Source organism: Panthera tigris, chromosome D1, assembly GCF_018350195.1.
Source record: "Panthera tigris isolate Pti1 chromosome D1, P.tigris_Pti1_mat1.1, whole genome shotgun sequence".
Classification (NCBI taxonomy): domain Eukaryota; kingdom Metazoa; phylum Chordata; class Mammalia; order Carnivora; family Felidae; genus Panthera; species Panthera tigris.
Window position 1 is genome coordinate 103,602,436 of NC_056669.1, and position 17,007 is coordinate 103,619,442.

Genomic DNA, 17,007 nt, shown 5'->3' on the forward strand with positions numbered 1-17,007 from the left:
TTTTTATATGTTAAAGTAGACTTGGGATCCTGGGGGTCAGGATAATGTTAAGCTGAGATTCCCTTTTGCCCTTAGCAAAGTGTCATCATTAAGACAGCTGAGCTCCCAGGCAAAGGTCACTCTGCCTCTCTTAAGGACTTGTCAATGGCTGTAAGTTGTGAGGAAAATTTTTTCCTTCTGCCTTGGTTTTCCACATCATTAAGATTTTTGAGTTGATGCTGGAATGAGTTAAGCCATTGGGCTGGAATGAGTGTATTCTACATGTGAGAAGGACATGAAAATAGAGACAAATTCTGGATGTCTGCCATCTCCCTAATAAGCGGCCCACAAAGATGAAAGAAACAGGCTTTTTAAATGAGGAAGTTATCAAAAAAAAATACATGGATAATTTTTTTTTTTATAACAAAGTACACAGGTGGGTCTCCAGTTCAAAAATGGCCCCTGACTATCCAGTAAAATTAATGTGTAAGATTTACATTAAATCCAAACATCATGTATTTTCACCTCTATGGGTGAAGAGATATTATACAAATCTCTAGAGAGAAAATACATGGCACATACAAATATTTGTAATTAAAAGTTACATTGGAATTGCTAAAATGAACTATAGATGAAGAAAATAGAGTGAATGATTCTGAGCAAAAGAATATTTTCCCGTTCAAACTCTATGCCTCTTTAGAATTCAATCAAGTACAAGGGTGTAAAACAGGAAATGTTCAGGCTAGCAAAATCCCAAAAACCCTATCTCCCAGGTACCCTTTCCCAGCTCGTAACTGGAGAGTGTGTTCTACCCTGACCATGAGTAAATTGAAAACGGAGCTAGGGAGCCCTGCAGGGGGCGCTCTCGCACACATACCACTCCCCCCGCCCGCCCCCCCAACCTCACCCCAGCCTGCCTTACCAGCAGGAGGAAGGAAGGTAAGAATTAGTTTAGCAAGAGAGGATATTTTCACATAGAATTTTATCTTCTGGGGCGCCTGGTTGGCTCAGTCGGTCAAGTATCCTACTTCGGCTCAGGTCACGATCTCACAGTTCGTGGGTTTGAGCCCCGCGTCAGGCTCTGTGCTGACAGCTCAGAGCCTGGAGCCTGCTTCAGATTCCGTGTCTCCCTCTCTCTCTGCCCCTCCCCCACTCACACTCTGTCTCTCTCTCTCTCTTTCAAAAATAAACATAAAAATTATTTTCTGCTTTTAAGAAAAAGAAGAAAGATTTCTCCTTGTCCGTGCAACAATGCACTCACCTCTGCCTGCAGCCAGTGAAAAGCCACCACAACCTCAAATCCTTGTTTTTCACCAATGAACTCTTGTACAGAATAATCCTCCTTATTTTCCTTCTGAACTCTAATAAAAGCTGAGCTTCCCTGGTCTTTTTGGACTCGCCTGCAGGTTGCCATACTTTGCTTGTCTCAAATTGCAAATTCCTTTGCTATTCCTGAGCAAACTCATTTTGCTGTTAGAACAACTGGCTGTTGTTTTGTCTTTGTTTTCGGTGTTTTTGTTCTTTAAGGTTAACACTACCAACCTGCAATGGTACACTAAGCAAGAGAAACACACGGGATCAAGGAAATAGGGAACCCAGTGTCAGACAGGGCAATGGAAAGTACTACGATGACCGCAGTGGGACATGCTTAGAGGCAACCAGTCCAGACTGGAACAAGGGCAGACAGGTGATCCAGGAAATAATCTGTGCTACCTTATTCTCCAGGGTTAGCAATGGGAAAAAGAGGATTGACAGGCAATTTATACCACACTTGGAAGGTACTGGGAGATAAAATTACGTTTGCTGGGCACCTGGGTGGCTCCATCAGGTAAGCATCCGACTCTTGATTTTGGCTCAGGTCATGATCTCCCGGGTCATGAGCTTGAACCCCAGGTGGGGGTCTGCACTGACAGCACGGAAACTGCTTTGGGATTCTCTCTCTCTCCCTCTCTCTCTGCCCCTCCTGTCCTCAAAATAAACAAACATTAAAAAAATTACATTTTCACCACTAAGCCGATAAAGAATAGGAAATTGTGAAAAGTTTGGAATAATACTGAAAACAGTAAAAAATGAATTTGAGCAAATATCCCAATATAGTTATTTTAGGAGGGCAGCGGGAAAGGCAGAGGATTCAGGAAATCTCACAAGCTCATCATCCATACGAGGAATACGAGTTGATGTCTGCCCCTTGCCCATGATTCTAGGTGTCTCATATTCTCCCCACTAAGCAGATGTTTTTGGTCACGAGAGAACAAATATATTACATGTGTATGATTTTCCCTGTGAAAGTGCCATTTGGGGAGCTGGAAGGAGTGTGAGCAGATAAAGAATGAACATGTGCAGGACCTTGGCAGTTCAGTGGCCCAGACTGGCAGATAAGCTCCAATTTCAAAGAAGGGTTCAAGGAGATTTTAAGCACCTGAGGCAGTCTGTGTCAATCTTTCTCTTCCCATTTCTGGGGTCATGTAAATGAAGAGAAAAAGGTTTTCTTTTTTTTTTAGAGCCACCTGGCCTGTTTTTCTTATTTAAAAAGAACAATATTTTCTTATTTCCTTCCTTCCTTTCCTTCCCAGTTTCCCAGGGAATCCTGGAGTTTGGTGTCAGTTGTGGCCTCTCTGGGCCTCTCATCCTTATTTATTTATTTATTTAAAAAAATTTTTTTTAATGTTTATTTTTGAGAGAAAGAGAGAGAGAGAGACCGAGCGTGAGTGGGGGAGGGGCAGAGAGAGAGAGGGAGACACAGAATCTGAAGCAGGTTCCGGGCTCTGAGCTGTCAGCACAGAGTCCGACACGGGGCTCGAACCCACGAACCACGAGATCATGACCTGACCCGAAGCTGGATGCTTAACCTATTGAGCCACCCAGGCATCCCTCTGTTGTATTTATTGAACCCATACTCTGGGTTGTAGAAACCAGAAGGTGGGTAGGGGGAGACAGAGAGAATAAGGCTGTAATAATTCCTTTGGGAGTATCAGAAAATACCCGCTAAGAGATAGCAACTTTCCATTTGTAACATGCAAACTGGTGCCTACTTATCTCAAGGAAACTGAGCATTCAGTTTGAGAAAACAGTTGTTCAGATGGGATCTGAAAGCAAATTTCTTCTGAGTTTGGAAAGACAAATCCAGTGTGTAGTGTGTACCTGGAGAAGAAGCTTCGCTCGTGGAAAAGATGTCGCATGGATGGAAAGTGCCTGCAAATACACTGCCCGGAGGAGGAAATGCACGGCCTGCGGGAAACCTTTAACTATTATCTCTTCCTTTCAGGCAGAGGCATGATTAAAACTCATCTGGACGATTTTGCCTCCACCAAAACAGGAAAGTCATGTTGGCCTAGGTTTCAATGTTCACGATTGTGAAAGACAACAGTGCGTGCTGAAAAGACCCACATGTGGGTCCAGGAGAGGGTAGGCCTCTCAAGAACGGTGGGAAGAGGGGGCTGGTGAAACCCACATATGAAACAGTCTGGAAGCCCGAAGATATGTCTTCCGTTTCTGATCTGCACTTTGCTATTGAAAATTCTTGCAAACGAGTATCCTGTCCGAACACCACAGACCATCCTCCATTTATTTCCCGTCTAAATCTCAAGCCTAGTCTCTAATTTTTTGCTGCATGCCTCATGCACTATTCCGGGCTCCCAGGAAACACCATCAACAGGCATTTCTTCAGGCAATTTGCCAGCAAATGTGGTCTCATTTCACTGAGGGAGAGGCAAGCAATTTTAAATCCTGGCTCAAATGATACTTGGCTCAGGGAATCTCTTCCTTGAACGCTGCGTAGCCCTTATCAGGTAGAGTTGTTACAATCTCCTGTGTTTCCAGCGGCATCTGACATATTGGAGACCTGATCTCATTTATCTACGTCCTACTCTGCTAGCTTGTGAGGGTGAGTAGGGCCAGTGCTGGGACCATGGTATCCACCCCTGCATGCTCGGTGACAGAGCAGTGCCTGACCCAGAGCCTGATGTCCTTTTTGGATAAATATGTAAGTAAACGAGTGTTCTTTCTTTTCTTTCTTTCTTTCTTTCTTTCTTTCTTTCTCTTTCTTTCCATTTGCAAAACATTTATTATTTTAATTTAATTTAATTTAATTTTATTTTATTTTATTTTATTATGAATATAATTTATTGTCAAATTGGCTTACATACTCTTTCTTTCTTTCTTTCTTTCTCTTTCTTTCCATTTGCAAAACATTTATTATTTTAATTTAATTTAATTTAATTTTATTTTATTTTATTTTATTTTATTATGAATATAATTTATTGTCAAATTGGCTTACATACTCTTTCTTTCTTTCTTTCTTTCTCTTTCTTTCCATTTGAAAAAGATTTATTATTTTAATTTAATTTAATTTTATTTAATTTTATTTTATTATGAATATAATTTATTGTCAAATTGGCTTACATACAACACCCAGTGCTCATCCCAACAGGTGCCCTCCTCAATGCCCATCACCCACTTTCCCTTCTCCTCCCCCATCCCCCCTCAGTTTGTTCTTTGTATTTAAGAGTCTCTTGTGGTTTGCCTCCCTCCCTCTCTGCTTGTAACTATTTTTTTCCCCTTCCCTTCCCCCATGGTCTTCTGTTGAGTTTCTCAAGATCCACATATGAGTGAAAACATGATATCTGTCCTTCTCCAATTGACTTATTTCACTCAGCATAATGCCTTCCAGTTCCATCCATGTTGCTGCAAATGGCAGGATTTCATTCTTTCTCATTGCCAAGTAGTATTCCATTGTATATATAAACCACATCTTCTTTATCCATTCTTCAGTTGATGGACATTTAGGCTCTTTCCATAATTTGGCTATTGTTGAAAGTGCTGCTATAAACATTGGGGTACATGGAAGGAGTGTTATTTCTTAATTCCAATAAGACATTGGTTAGGTCCACAGGTTCCCAGAGGCACAGTGGGAAGATGGCACATGGGTTAGTAAATTTCTGTCATGAAAGTTATGCTTGTATATCATGTAATGTCCTCTGTTCACAGTTTCCTGGAGAATGAGGGGGGATTTTATCACATCTCAGAGACACTTGGCAGGTGACTGACTAGAGGTGCAATTTGTAGTATCTCATAGTTTAAGGAAGAGCCACTCTGGGTTATGTCTGTAGTTAAACTCAAATGAAACCATCCCAGATCTGTGAATCTTAACCTGTGCATTCATTTGTCTAGCTAGTTATGCTATTAAAATGAGCACCTTCATTCAGCTGGGACCCTAATTTTGATACCTTGCTCGGTCCGATGCTGCTTCAATCGGCCTATAAGATTTATTACCAAGTTCACGCCCCTCATTTCTCCATGGCCGCATCCTCACCATCACAGAAATCAAAGCAGCAGAGTCAGTGTAACATTTAGCAGCTCGTGGAGTCTTTCGTGTGAACACTTAGCTGCCACACTCTATCAGGAAAGGCCCACAGCATTCTTCCTGTCCAGTCTTGGAGCCTGTCTGCTGCAGACTCATACATATAGTGTCCAAAAGTCAGGAAGAGAGAGAAAGACAATAAATATTGAAGTCAGAGACCAATTCAGAGATCCAGAGGCTAAGACACACTTGCAGACAGTGTTTCAGCCTTTGATTGTGCGTGAAGGCAAGTACACTTTAAACAGGGAAGACGGGGTGCCTGGGTGGCTCAGTGGGTTAAGCGCCTGACTTTGGCTCAGGTCGTGATCTCACAGCCTGTGGGTTCAAGCCCCGCGTCGGGCTCTGTGCTGACAGCTCAGAGCCTGGGGACTGCTTCGGATTCTGTGTCTCCTCTCTCTGCCCCTCCCCTCTCTGTCTCTCTCTCTCTCTCAAAAATAAACATTTAAAAAATTAAAAAAAATAAACAGGGAACACAGGCTTCTCAAGGGTACCTTTGGAAATCTTCTGGCACAGAAACGGCCAAGTAGAGAAAGCTCCAGAAGAGAAGAACATCTCTTTCTGTCCTGTGGTTCTCTCTCACCTTCTCAGTCTCCACTCAACTGTTTTTGTTTTTTGTTCTTTCTGGTTCTGTAAATGGTCCGGGTCGCAGGCGGGTCTATTCTCCAGGAGTCTCAAATTTCCTCATTCCATACTTGTCCCTGTTCAGTCCCTCAGTTTTGTTCTTCGATATAACAAAACCACAAACAAACCTACTGCTCTTTATCAGCTGGGAAGCTTATCTGTGGGACACATGCCTTGAGTATGAAGATAGTCATCAAGGTCATGAGACAACCCATCCTCACTGACCATCTGGAGCACACGGCGAGAGGAAGCCCACCAAGGCTCATCGTAACAGCACTCTTCACGGGTGGCTCGCTCAGCTCATGAGAAAATGGACACAGAAAGTAGTAGCAGGGAAGGTCTTGCTTTCCCAATGCCACAAAGCCCCTCCAGGTAGGTACAGGCTACTGTTTTCTTTCTGTTCCCAGTGGACCAGTGATAGTGACAGTGCCGGGGAGACGCCAATTCATGGATTTAGGCACAGACCCATCTGGTTTAATGAATACATCGAGTATAAAGAAGCTATCTGCTATACTTTGCCAGTAGTTCGTTCTCTCTGGGTGATGGGGAGGAAGGTTTTCTCTCAGCTTGGGAACTGGGAATAATGTGAACTTCCTCACAGAAGGACCTTATATTGTGGGGTTGAGGTAGGGGAGTTTCGTACTAACGAAGATTGAGATTTCTTGCCTCTGCATCTGAGGTGTGTTCAGGGAGAGAAAGTTTTCAAAACAACCCTGGGCTCATCCCTGGTTTAATCTTTGTGAATCTCCTTCCACGGAATCCTGTCCCACTGTTTAGAGAGAAAACAGGGGGTGGCGGGGAAGGTGCATAATTCAGTTTTCCTTTGAATACTGAAGATGGGCATGTTATTAAGACTTTCCTTTTAAAGATTTTAGGAGAGGCTGATGACAGAGCTTTGGGAATCAATATTGGACTGAATATTATTGCAAAATGTTAAGTATATTCCAAAGTTTTAGAAGGGCCAGTAGCTCTGGTTAGCCTCCTCTGAGGCTGAAAACAAGAATAGAGATTTAACCAACCCTTAAAAGCCATTCCTTTGTGCACATGAAGGTGAGTGTGTCGTTGGCAAAATATATTCAGGTCCATTTCTGGGTTAAAAAGACTGAGAGACACATAGGTAAACGCGTCTGTTTGCTTTTATGTTTATTTATCAGCGTAGATCACTGAGAAAGAAGTTGGTAGTGACCCCACACCAAGAATAAGAAGACTTGGCTCATTTTTTGTTCCATTTTGTTCATCTAATCACTAGCCAGACAGTGATCTTGGCCACTAACTTTGACTCAGTTTCTTATACATTATAATGAAGACTTTCACTGAAAGATTGTTTTTGAAAAAATAGTCAATCCCCGCCCCCCCCCTTCCTGTCAGTTGAGAACTTCACAGAGAGAGAATTTTCTCACGGCTGAATTTCTGCTTAAACTATACAGCGTGCCCCAGATCGAACTTTCGGAAGTATCTCTCCATGAAAACGCCTTACGGGAGGAGGCTGCCTCAGCCCCACCAAGCCGTACCTGGCTGAGGTTTTTGAGGAGGGAGCTGGAATTCCTGGGGGTGAGTGAACATCTTCCCACATCAACCAGAGTAGAACTGGCTCTACTCTGAGCCAGAGTATTTGGGTGTATGAACAGTTTCCCCACTTGGATTCATGAGGCATGAAAAACCTGGTAGATGAGGAGGCAACATGGGGCCCGGTTGAGTAGAGAGAAGCATTTCCTCATGAAGACTAGGAGAAGAATGGCAAAGAGGATCTGCCAACACTGGTCAGTTGCTGGTGGGTTAATATCATGAATATCAAATTAATAATTGTTGTCTGCACCTCGATGGAAAGAACAATTATTGATGTCTACCATGACTATGTAAATAGAGGCACATGAGAAATACATTGGCCATCCCTGCATCAGATCATGCCTGTATCCATTCTTAGAGGGGCCTGATGATTCTAGAAAATATTGCATTTGAATTCTGTCTCAGGATGGCTTAAGACACCCAAGCAATTTCTCATGTTTGGCCTTCATCATAAGGACTTTGATGCAGTCTTGAAAAAATATCTTCTTATTTTACAAAACATATGCATCTTTTTCTACAGGTAACACAAATTCTGATTGCTTTGATATGTCTTTGTTTTGGAATGATCGTCTGCTTTGCGATCAATGTTTCCGAATTTAAGGAAGATTTTTTTTCATCATTTAAAGCAGGCTACCCATTCTGGGGAGCAATGTTTGTGAGTAAACATCTACAATTGCCTCTGAGATAACACTGCATGTAGCTTTTCTCTTGCCCACATCAGATCTAACCAACTATTTATTCTAGTATTTAGAGTATATATATATATATATATATATATATATATATGTATTGCAGTTTACAAAGCACTTGGGGTAAGCACATTAGTACTCTTTTATCAGATGAGAAACCTGAGATTAATAAAAGTGAAATGAATTGCCCAAGGGACATTTAGCTAATAAAAAATGAATCGAAACTTTCAGAATCCAGGGGCGCCTGGGTGGCTCAGTTGGTTAAGCGTACGATTTCTGCTTAGCTCGTGATCTCATGGTTCCTGGGTTTGAGCCCCGCATCGGGCTCTGCGTAGACACCTCTGAGCCTGGAGCCTGATTCAGATTGTGTCTCCCAATCTCTCTCTGCACCTTTCCCTCTTGTCTCCTCTCTCTCTCAAAAATAGAGATCAACATCAAAATAAATAAATAAATAAATAAATAAACGTTCAGAATCCAATTCCAGAAAAATATCCCTCACACTATTTGTCAGTCAAGTTATCTTCGTGACGGCAGGAGGAAGAGACTGAGGAGGTGAGGAGGACAAGGTCAAACAAGGCCAAGGGCATCTGATAAACTCATACTATGTCCTGGAAACTCTTTTAGGTGCTTTCTCATTGTATCTCCTTTTAAAAAAATATTTATTTATTTATTTATTTATTTAGAGATAGAGAGCACAAGTGGGGGAGAGGGACAGAGAGAGTAAGAGAGAGAATCTGAAGCAGGCTCCATGCTCATGACCCTGGGATCGTGCATGACCTGAGCCAACATCAAGAGTCAGATGCTCAACCGACTGAGCCACCCAGGCACCCTTCCATGACTCTTTTTGAACCTTTGCCATATTTTGACACGTCTCTCTACTGTCCTTCATCCCATACACTTTGCTTATTAGGTGTCTCTCTACCCATCATACACTCTGAACCTTTGAAATTGTTTTTAATTTGTGCTATTGATTTATATTTTCAAGAAATCTTTACCCATGTACATCTTCATAATTACTTTGTGTCTACATGACCTACGTGAGACCCAAGATATGCATGCCACAAACACATGCTTCTTGCCCAAAGGGGCTGACACTCTAACACACAAGATGCTCATACAAACAGATAATTACAACAAAATGAGAGCCATTTTACAACAGTCATGTACCAGGTCTGCTGGACCTTGCTACTCCAACAGTAACTCATGGATTGTCAGGATAAGCATCACTCGGGAGCCTGGTAGAAATGAAGAATCTTACGCCCCCTCCAGGACCTACTGGATAAAAGTCTGCATTTTGCAACAGACCCATAAATACGGACAACAAACTGGAGGTTGCCAGAGGGGAGGGGTGTTGGAGGATGGTCAAAATGAGTGAAAGGGAGTGGGCAATAAAGACTTCCAGTTATGGAAGGAATCAGTCATGGGAATAAAAGGCACAGCACAGGGAGTATAGTCAGTGGTATTGTAATAGCGTTGTACGGGGACAGATGGTAGCTATACCTGTGGTGACCAGAGCGTAATGGATTGACTTGTCGAATCACTATGTTGTATGCCTGAAACTAATGTATCATTGTGTGTGTGTCACATATACTTCAATTAAAAAAAGTAATCTGGGAATGCCTGGGTGGCTCAGTCAGTTAAATGTCCAACTTCGCCTCAGGTCATAATCTCGTGGTCCATGGGTTAGAGTCCCATTGTTAGCACAGAACCCACTTCAGATCCTCTGTCCCCCTCTCTTTGCCCCTTCCCTGCTCTTTCTCTCTCTCAGAAATAAATAAACATTAAAAAATAATAATCTGTATTTTAACAAGACTGTCACATGATTCATATGCACACTTAATTTTGAGAAGCACCCTATAGGACATAAGAACTCAACAATGATGAGCTTATGGGAAATATTAATACATAGCTTTATAGAGTACCCACAACTTAACCTTACATTTGGAGGATAGGGGAGAAAGGGGAGGTAAAGACAGAGACTCACTTTATTTCTCCCTTCCTTCCTTTTGAACAGTTTGCTATTTCCGGATTTTTTCCAATTCTGTCTGAAAAGAAATATGCCATATATCTGGTGAGTTGCAATTCTGTCTTTATCCATCTGTGAGAAAATAAGAAAAATGGAATTTTAGGAGTCTTGAGGGAGATGTGCCATCATCTCCCCTATAATGAGTGAATGTGGATGTGGTTTTTTTTTTATCCAATCTACTTTGTGTTGGATATAATCATTAAAAATATAACCATTACAATATCAATCGTCTTCTTAAAAAGACAGTAAAGCATCAGTACCTTGACACTTGTTTTAAGAAATATCCCCACACTGGGCCTTGTCCTTGTGAGTACAGTCATATGATCAAATGGATGATTTGTTTCTTTTTTTTTATTTCCTTTTTTTTTTTTTTAACGTTTATTTATTATTAAGAGACAGAGAGTGAACAGGGGAGGGGCCGAGAGGGAAGGAGACACAGAATCAGATGCAGGCTCCTGACTCTGAGCCGTCAGCACAGAGCCCGACGCGGGGCTCGAACTCACGAACTGCAAGATCGTGACCTGAGCCGAAGTCGGGGGCTTAACTGACTGAGCCACCCAGGCGCCCCTGATTTGTTTCTGATTAAGGAGACTGCTTGAGGAGAGATGATGTGTGTCCACAAGGGCCTTCCTGACTACAGTCCTAGCAAGAAGGTTATAGATGCTTAGTAAACAATGAGTACATCAACCAGAGTAGAACTGGCTCTACTCTGAGCCAGAGTATTTGGGTGTATGAACAGTTTCCCCACTTGGATTCATGAGGCATGAAAAACCTGGTAGATGAGGAGGCAACATGGGGCCCGGTTGAGTAGAGAGAAGCATTTCCTCATGAAGACTAGGAGAAGAATGGCAAAGAGGATCTGCCATTCCTTTTTCAATTTACATTTGGAACCAAGGCAGAATTTACTGGATGCAACCAGCCGTAAGAATGCAGGGAGGTCTACTGAATGCGCTGGCAGATGGAAGCCCAGGTCTGAGTGTTGTCCTTCACCATCAGGTGTGGGGAAGCCTGGGAGCAAACACCGTCAGCAGCATTGTTGCAGGAATAGGAATCTTCATCCTGACCATCAACTTGAAGAGTTGCTGGCCTCATATCTACAACTGCCAGGAAACTCATGGAGATGACTTCTGCTTTGTGGCTTGGTTTTCCACCGTATGTATTTCTTGTGGAAGTGCTAAGATTCTGACTCCCAATCCAAGTAAGAGCTCTCTTTCCCTTTTCCGTGAACCCCATCCTCTGCTGTAACCTCTATCACATAATGTAGTGTTCTGGGGGTGCATGTATGGAGATGCTGGCTGCCGACCCCTTCCCATCTGAATTCTGTGAGGTTGGAGTCACCTGCCTGGACGACCATCGTGTGGTGTCCCCAAGCGTATGTCACTTCATTGGGACTGATCACGTTGACGGGGTGATGAAATCAGGGGCTGCTATAATGGAGCACATTTTCAGGGCACCTACCTTGTGACTCCACTTGTCTTGTTGGTTATTGTTCAACAGGAGATCGTGGCAATGATCCTGTTTCTCACCGTCCTGGGGTTTTGTAGTGCTGTGTCACTCATGATCTATGGCCTTGGAGAAGTATTCCAGAAAAAGAAGGTAGGTAGAGGCCTGATAATCCTGAATGACAAACTGAAGAATTTGAGCTTCATCTTAAAAGTACGGCCTGGATCTCTGGGAACGTTTCTTCTAGAAAATTATTTCTTCATGTTTCAGTATTTTGGTTCCCAAATCTCGTATTTTAAATCACATTTTTCCACTTGTAAAAGCCCCAATCTCCGGGTATATCCTCATGACTGAGCATGAGGAAAGTAGAGTTTTCATAATTTTAGAAAAGGCTGTGGGTTGAGCATGAGAGACAAATGTGAAAGTAGCCTGTGATGGAACCTCCCAGGTATCTGGGCTTATTTTCTCTTCCAGAATAGGTCCCTCATATGTGTTCCTACTCTCTCTTTTTTCTTGGCTTTCACCTTCTTACTTGCTCTGAAGGCTCAATTTTCTTTCCTTCCTAATTCATGATTACCAACTACATTTCTGCTTGCCTTACCCATCCAGTATACCTTTGATGTATGAAAAGAACTCACCAATACTTGCACAAGCACTGACTCAAATCTTCCAGATGATACACACTCCCTTCATCTGTCCATTTGCCAAAGCATTCAAGTCTGGTGGCCTTTTTTTGTTTTGATCACTTGCCTCCAAAGATAAATAAGACAGCAGATATACCAAAGTTCAGACACAGTAGTCTCACCAGCTTGTTATTGACTGATGTAATTTCTCCTGGGCCCACTTGGCCAGCCAGTCTGGCTTGGTTTATTGGAGATGGAAGTAATAATTACAGTGTAATGAGAAAGAGAGTGACACTCAGAAAGTCAAAAGAGATGAGATAGATCTCTCGAACAAGTCGTCTAGTGGTGGAAAATTCCTGGTGATTAATATTAAATCATTTTTCCCTCATCAGATTCCAGAAGATCGTCTTTATGAAGAATTAAACATATATTCGCCAATTTACAGTGAGTTGGAAGACAAAGGGGAGACATCTTCTCCTGCTGATTCATAAGAATTATGTGTTCAGAACATTCTGACTCACAGCAAAAGGTCTAGAAAAAACCAAGATCTTTGTTTAAGGGGCTACCGACAAAATTTCAATTCTCTCTATGGTCTGCCAGTTTTACATTAAGATTTATTCTCCAGATGGTAATACTCTATCTGTTGTTTCTGCTCACCTAGACTCCCCCTGCCTCACCCATTTTTAGATATGATTGACTCCTATTTTTCTTGTTTTCTATTGCTGTCTCGTATCTACTTTTGTGGGAAGTCAACAAATAATCAGTTAGCATTTACTCTGTGCCTATAATGGTGCAAATAGAGGAAACAAGAGGAAGTCTGGTTGAGAGATGAGTTAAACTTTGACAGTTCGGTCATGTTTGGTTCTTAGCCTTTTTCAGAGTTCGTAAGGGCTACAGATGTGCGTGATATATGTCCCCCTACTGGACTGTAAGCACCTAAAGGACAAAGCCCATTCAGCAAATGTATACTGAGGACCAAATAAGTGTTCTAAGTTTTCCACACTTGTCTCTTTCGCTTCATGTTTCCCAGTTTCCTATATCATGGGAGCTCAAAGTGTATTTATGGAGTGGATGGGGGAACATTCGGAGAAGATATACCACTGGGTCAGGTGCCAGGTTGAGTTGCGAAGAAGAAAGAAATTACTTTAAGGTGAATTTGGAGGTGAGAAGGAGGCCAATTGGCAGATAATTAGCAATAGGAATATAGTCAGATGGAAATTTGAAAAGAATTCTATTCTATTAATCATTTTGGTGGATGTTTATCACATCAGCTTAGCAATGGATGCTTCCTGCTTATGTTTGATCTTATGTGGAGAGTCCAACATGGAATCTTAGAAGGATCACAGATCTTAGAAAATGCATTGGAATCCCAGGCCTATTGCTTATTAGTTGAGTGGGTTGTGGGAAGTTATTTAATTTTTTTTTTTACTTAATCTGGTTTTTCTCATATGTAAAATTAAGACATTAGGAATAATTTACCTGCCAGGATTAAAGGTCTGTTGTGGGAACACACACACACACACACACACACACACTTAAAACTAACTCAAATGGCCCCACTCTCTAATTCCACTTCAATTTTCTCTCTTAAATACACTGTTTGACCATCTCGCATCAGCACCCCAACTTGAAATGTTCTGTCATCTCTTCTGTGCTTGCTTGAATTTCTTCTTTCTTCAATCCCTACTTTAAGTCCCTCCTCATTCTTTAAGGTTTTCCAGTCAAAATTGTTCTTTTCTCTAAATGATAATTTTTTTTTCAAACCAAATACTCACACACACACACCTTACACTATATACAACTTCCACATGCAAATATTTTTAATGGTTATTTATTTATTTTGGGGAGAGAGGGAGTGAGAGAGAGAGAGAGTGGAGGAGTATAGAGAGAGGGAGAGAGAGAATCCCAGGCAGGCTCTGCATTGTCAGCACAGAGCCCAACATGGGGCTCAAACTCATGAATCTGAGCAGAAATCAAGAGTCAGATGCTTAACCGACTGAGCCACCACCCAGGTGCCCCTCCATATGCAAATACTTTACATCCCCTTAATGATCATACATTTTTTTCAAAGACACAAAGTCTCACAAAAATCTGTATATTTTCTGAATCATTCATATTTCACATTCACGGACACAATTTTGTTCAATAATGTTTGCAGAATGATGAGTGAGCAGTGGGGAGTTTTACTAGGTTACTCAGTATCTGGTGACATGGATGGGTAAAAAAACAGGAAAGCCATAAATGGAAAGATCATTTAATGAGGAATTTGAAATGAAAGAAGAATAAATGAATGAGGACTTGAGATTAAATGGAGTCAGTGGGGATGGAGAGAAATGGTCATACCTAAAACATGGAGTGAAAGAGAAATTGGTAGACGTTGTTAACAAGTTGAATTAAAAGACAAGATTTGATAAGCGATTGGTTGATAAACACATTCCGTCACTGGGTCTAAGGTCAAAGGAGAATACCTGGTAAGTGTGTGTGAAACATGGATTGTCAGAAATATGAATTGATGAATCTGATGTAGGAAGTCAGAAATATGAATTGATGAGGGGTGCCTGGGTGGCTTAGTCAGTTAAGTGTTTGACTTTTGATTTTGGCTCAAGTCATGATCTCATGGTTGTGAGATTGAGCCACGAGTTGGGCTCCTCACTGGTGGAGCCTGCTTAGAATTCTCTCTCCCTTGCCCTCTGCCCCTCCCCCACTTATGCTTTCTCTCTCTCTCTCCCTGTCACACAAAAAAAGTATGCATTGATGAGGGAGGAGCACCTATAGACCTAAATTAGGCTCAGTCTTAGGCTTTTATTTTTAGGAGACAAAAAAGAAATGCAGTAGAGAGAGCCTGATGGCATCTAATACAGAGTTTTGGTCAAAATGAAATTTGGTGTCATTATTGGAGAGATCATTAATGAAGCAGATTAATACTCTGGGGGAATTATTTTGAGATAAAAGGGAAGCCAAGTTAACTTTCACATGCCTATAATCACAGGGGTGATGGGAAGGACAAAATTCTAGGGTAGAAGATACAAGAATTAGTCAGAAAAGTGCATTGTGGAACAGTAGACAGCAGGTAGTTCAAAGTAGAGAGAGGTCAGATAAAGAGAGAATAACTCACCAGCTCAGACAGCATCTGCTGGCAGGGTGAGAGAGAAGTCTACAAGAGACGTCTTGTCCTGGGTGTGGTAGGCAAGAGAGAAGTCTGCCTCCAGGTGAGGCACAGAGATGGGGAGAGAAAGTAGCAATGGTGAATGAATGCCAGAGGTGCAGAGAAATTTGAACCAGGGGCTGGTGGTGAGTAAGTGAACAGAACATCTGCAGAAGCATTTAGAAAGAGACAATGCAGGTGTATGTGATATGAGAAGTAAGAGAATAGATTGCGAATCAAAAATCACAAAGAAAAATAAGCAAAATGATTACATTGCTGTGGATGTTTTTGTTAGTAAGAGGAGGAAAAAATAATTCACATCTTTAGCCTAAGCAGATGAGTCCTGTGGAGGGTCAGAAGAGTCATCTTGGGGCATTATTCACAAGTCATTAATAAAATAATTATGTTTTATATACTTTGCCAAAATTAAAAAGTGACAGGGAGAGATTAATTTCCCCAGGCCATAAAAGTGATCACATAACCACACACTTGGTATGCTTAATCTAGCCTTAGGACCTCGGGTTTTCTACTTTCATTTTTCTGAAATAAAATTGTGTTTCTCAAAATTTGATAGCAACATGAAAATATACCCTTTCACTGTGTTGCTTGTTACATTGTATCACCATTCTTGATCACATCGCTTCCATGGCATATATATTCCCATCCAAACTCCAAAGCCTGGTCTACCAGGACCCCTAGAAATGGATTCAGTCCGGGGCGCCTGAGTGGCTCACTCGGTTAAGCATCTGACTCTTGATTTTGACTCAGGTCATGATCTCATGGTTCATGAGTTCAAGCTCTGTGTCAGGCTCTGTGCTGACAGTGTGGAGCCTGCTTGTGATTTTCTCTCTCTCTCTCTCTCTCTCTCTCTGCCCTGCCCCTGTTTGCTCTCTACTTCTCAAAATAAATGAAAATAAACTTAAAAAATGCAAAAAAATGAAAAAAAAGAGAAATGGATCCTTTACAATTGTACATTATCATTCTTTCTCTAACTCAATTCATATTTTAACCATGTTATTGACTATATCTTTCCTGTGTATATGACACAATTTTTGTCTCAAGACCATTCTGATAGTTGTCCTGCCCCCTGCCTGCCTTTTATCATATGCCCACTTCAGGCATACCCTGAGCACGCAACTGGCATTCTTCACACATTCATTGCTTCAAATTATCTTTCTAAGAATTTCAACTTGAAGGTCATCTACTCCATGAAGACTGCCTAATGCACACCTATTCATCCAGCCTTCATTTTTTGCTTCATAACCACTTTACCCTGTGATGCGGTATGTGATCAATAATTGTTAGTGTACTTGTGATCTTCCTGATGTATCCTCAATTACTAGTATTTGTGCAATAAATTGAAATAATTTCAGTTGATTTCTTATCTGTGTTTGTATTTGTGTTTGAGGGTGAGGGTCTGACCAAGGATGACAGAGAATCAAAGCACCAATTCAATTGCCTGGGACCAAGAACAGGGTGTGGAGTTCTCTTTTTTTAATCAATGTTTTATCAAATGGAACAATCTATAAATAACCCTATGGACAGAAAACAGTTGT

The 17,007-nt window shown here is 41.5% G+C and overlaps 1 protein-coding gene across 1 annotated transcript; it reads left to right on the forward strand.

The window, feature by feature from the left end:
* The first annotated feature begins 6,191 nt into the window (after positions 1–6,191).
* Positions 6,192–14,111, forward strand: LOC102966104 (high affinity immunoglobulin epsilon receptor subunit beta). The gene is made up of 7 exons (XM_007092035.3): positions 6,192–6,331; positions 7,387–7,510; positions 8,046–8,180; positions 10,229–10,285; positions 11,237–11,392; positions 11,738–11,836; positions 12,699–14,111. The coding sequence occupies exons 1-7, from the start codon at positions 6,270–6,272 to the stop codon at positions 12,795–12,797; spliced, it is 732 nt and encodes a 243-aa protein (XP_007092097.1). The 5' UTR covers positions 6,192–6,269; the 3' UTR covers positions 12,798–14,111.
* The last annotated feature ends 2,896 nt before the right edge of the window (positions 14,112–17,007 follow it).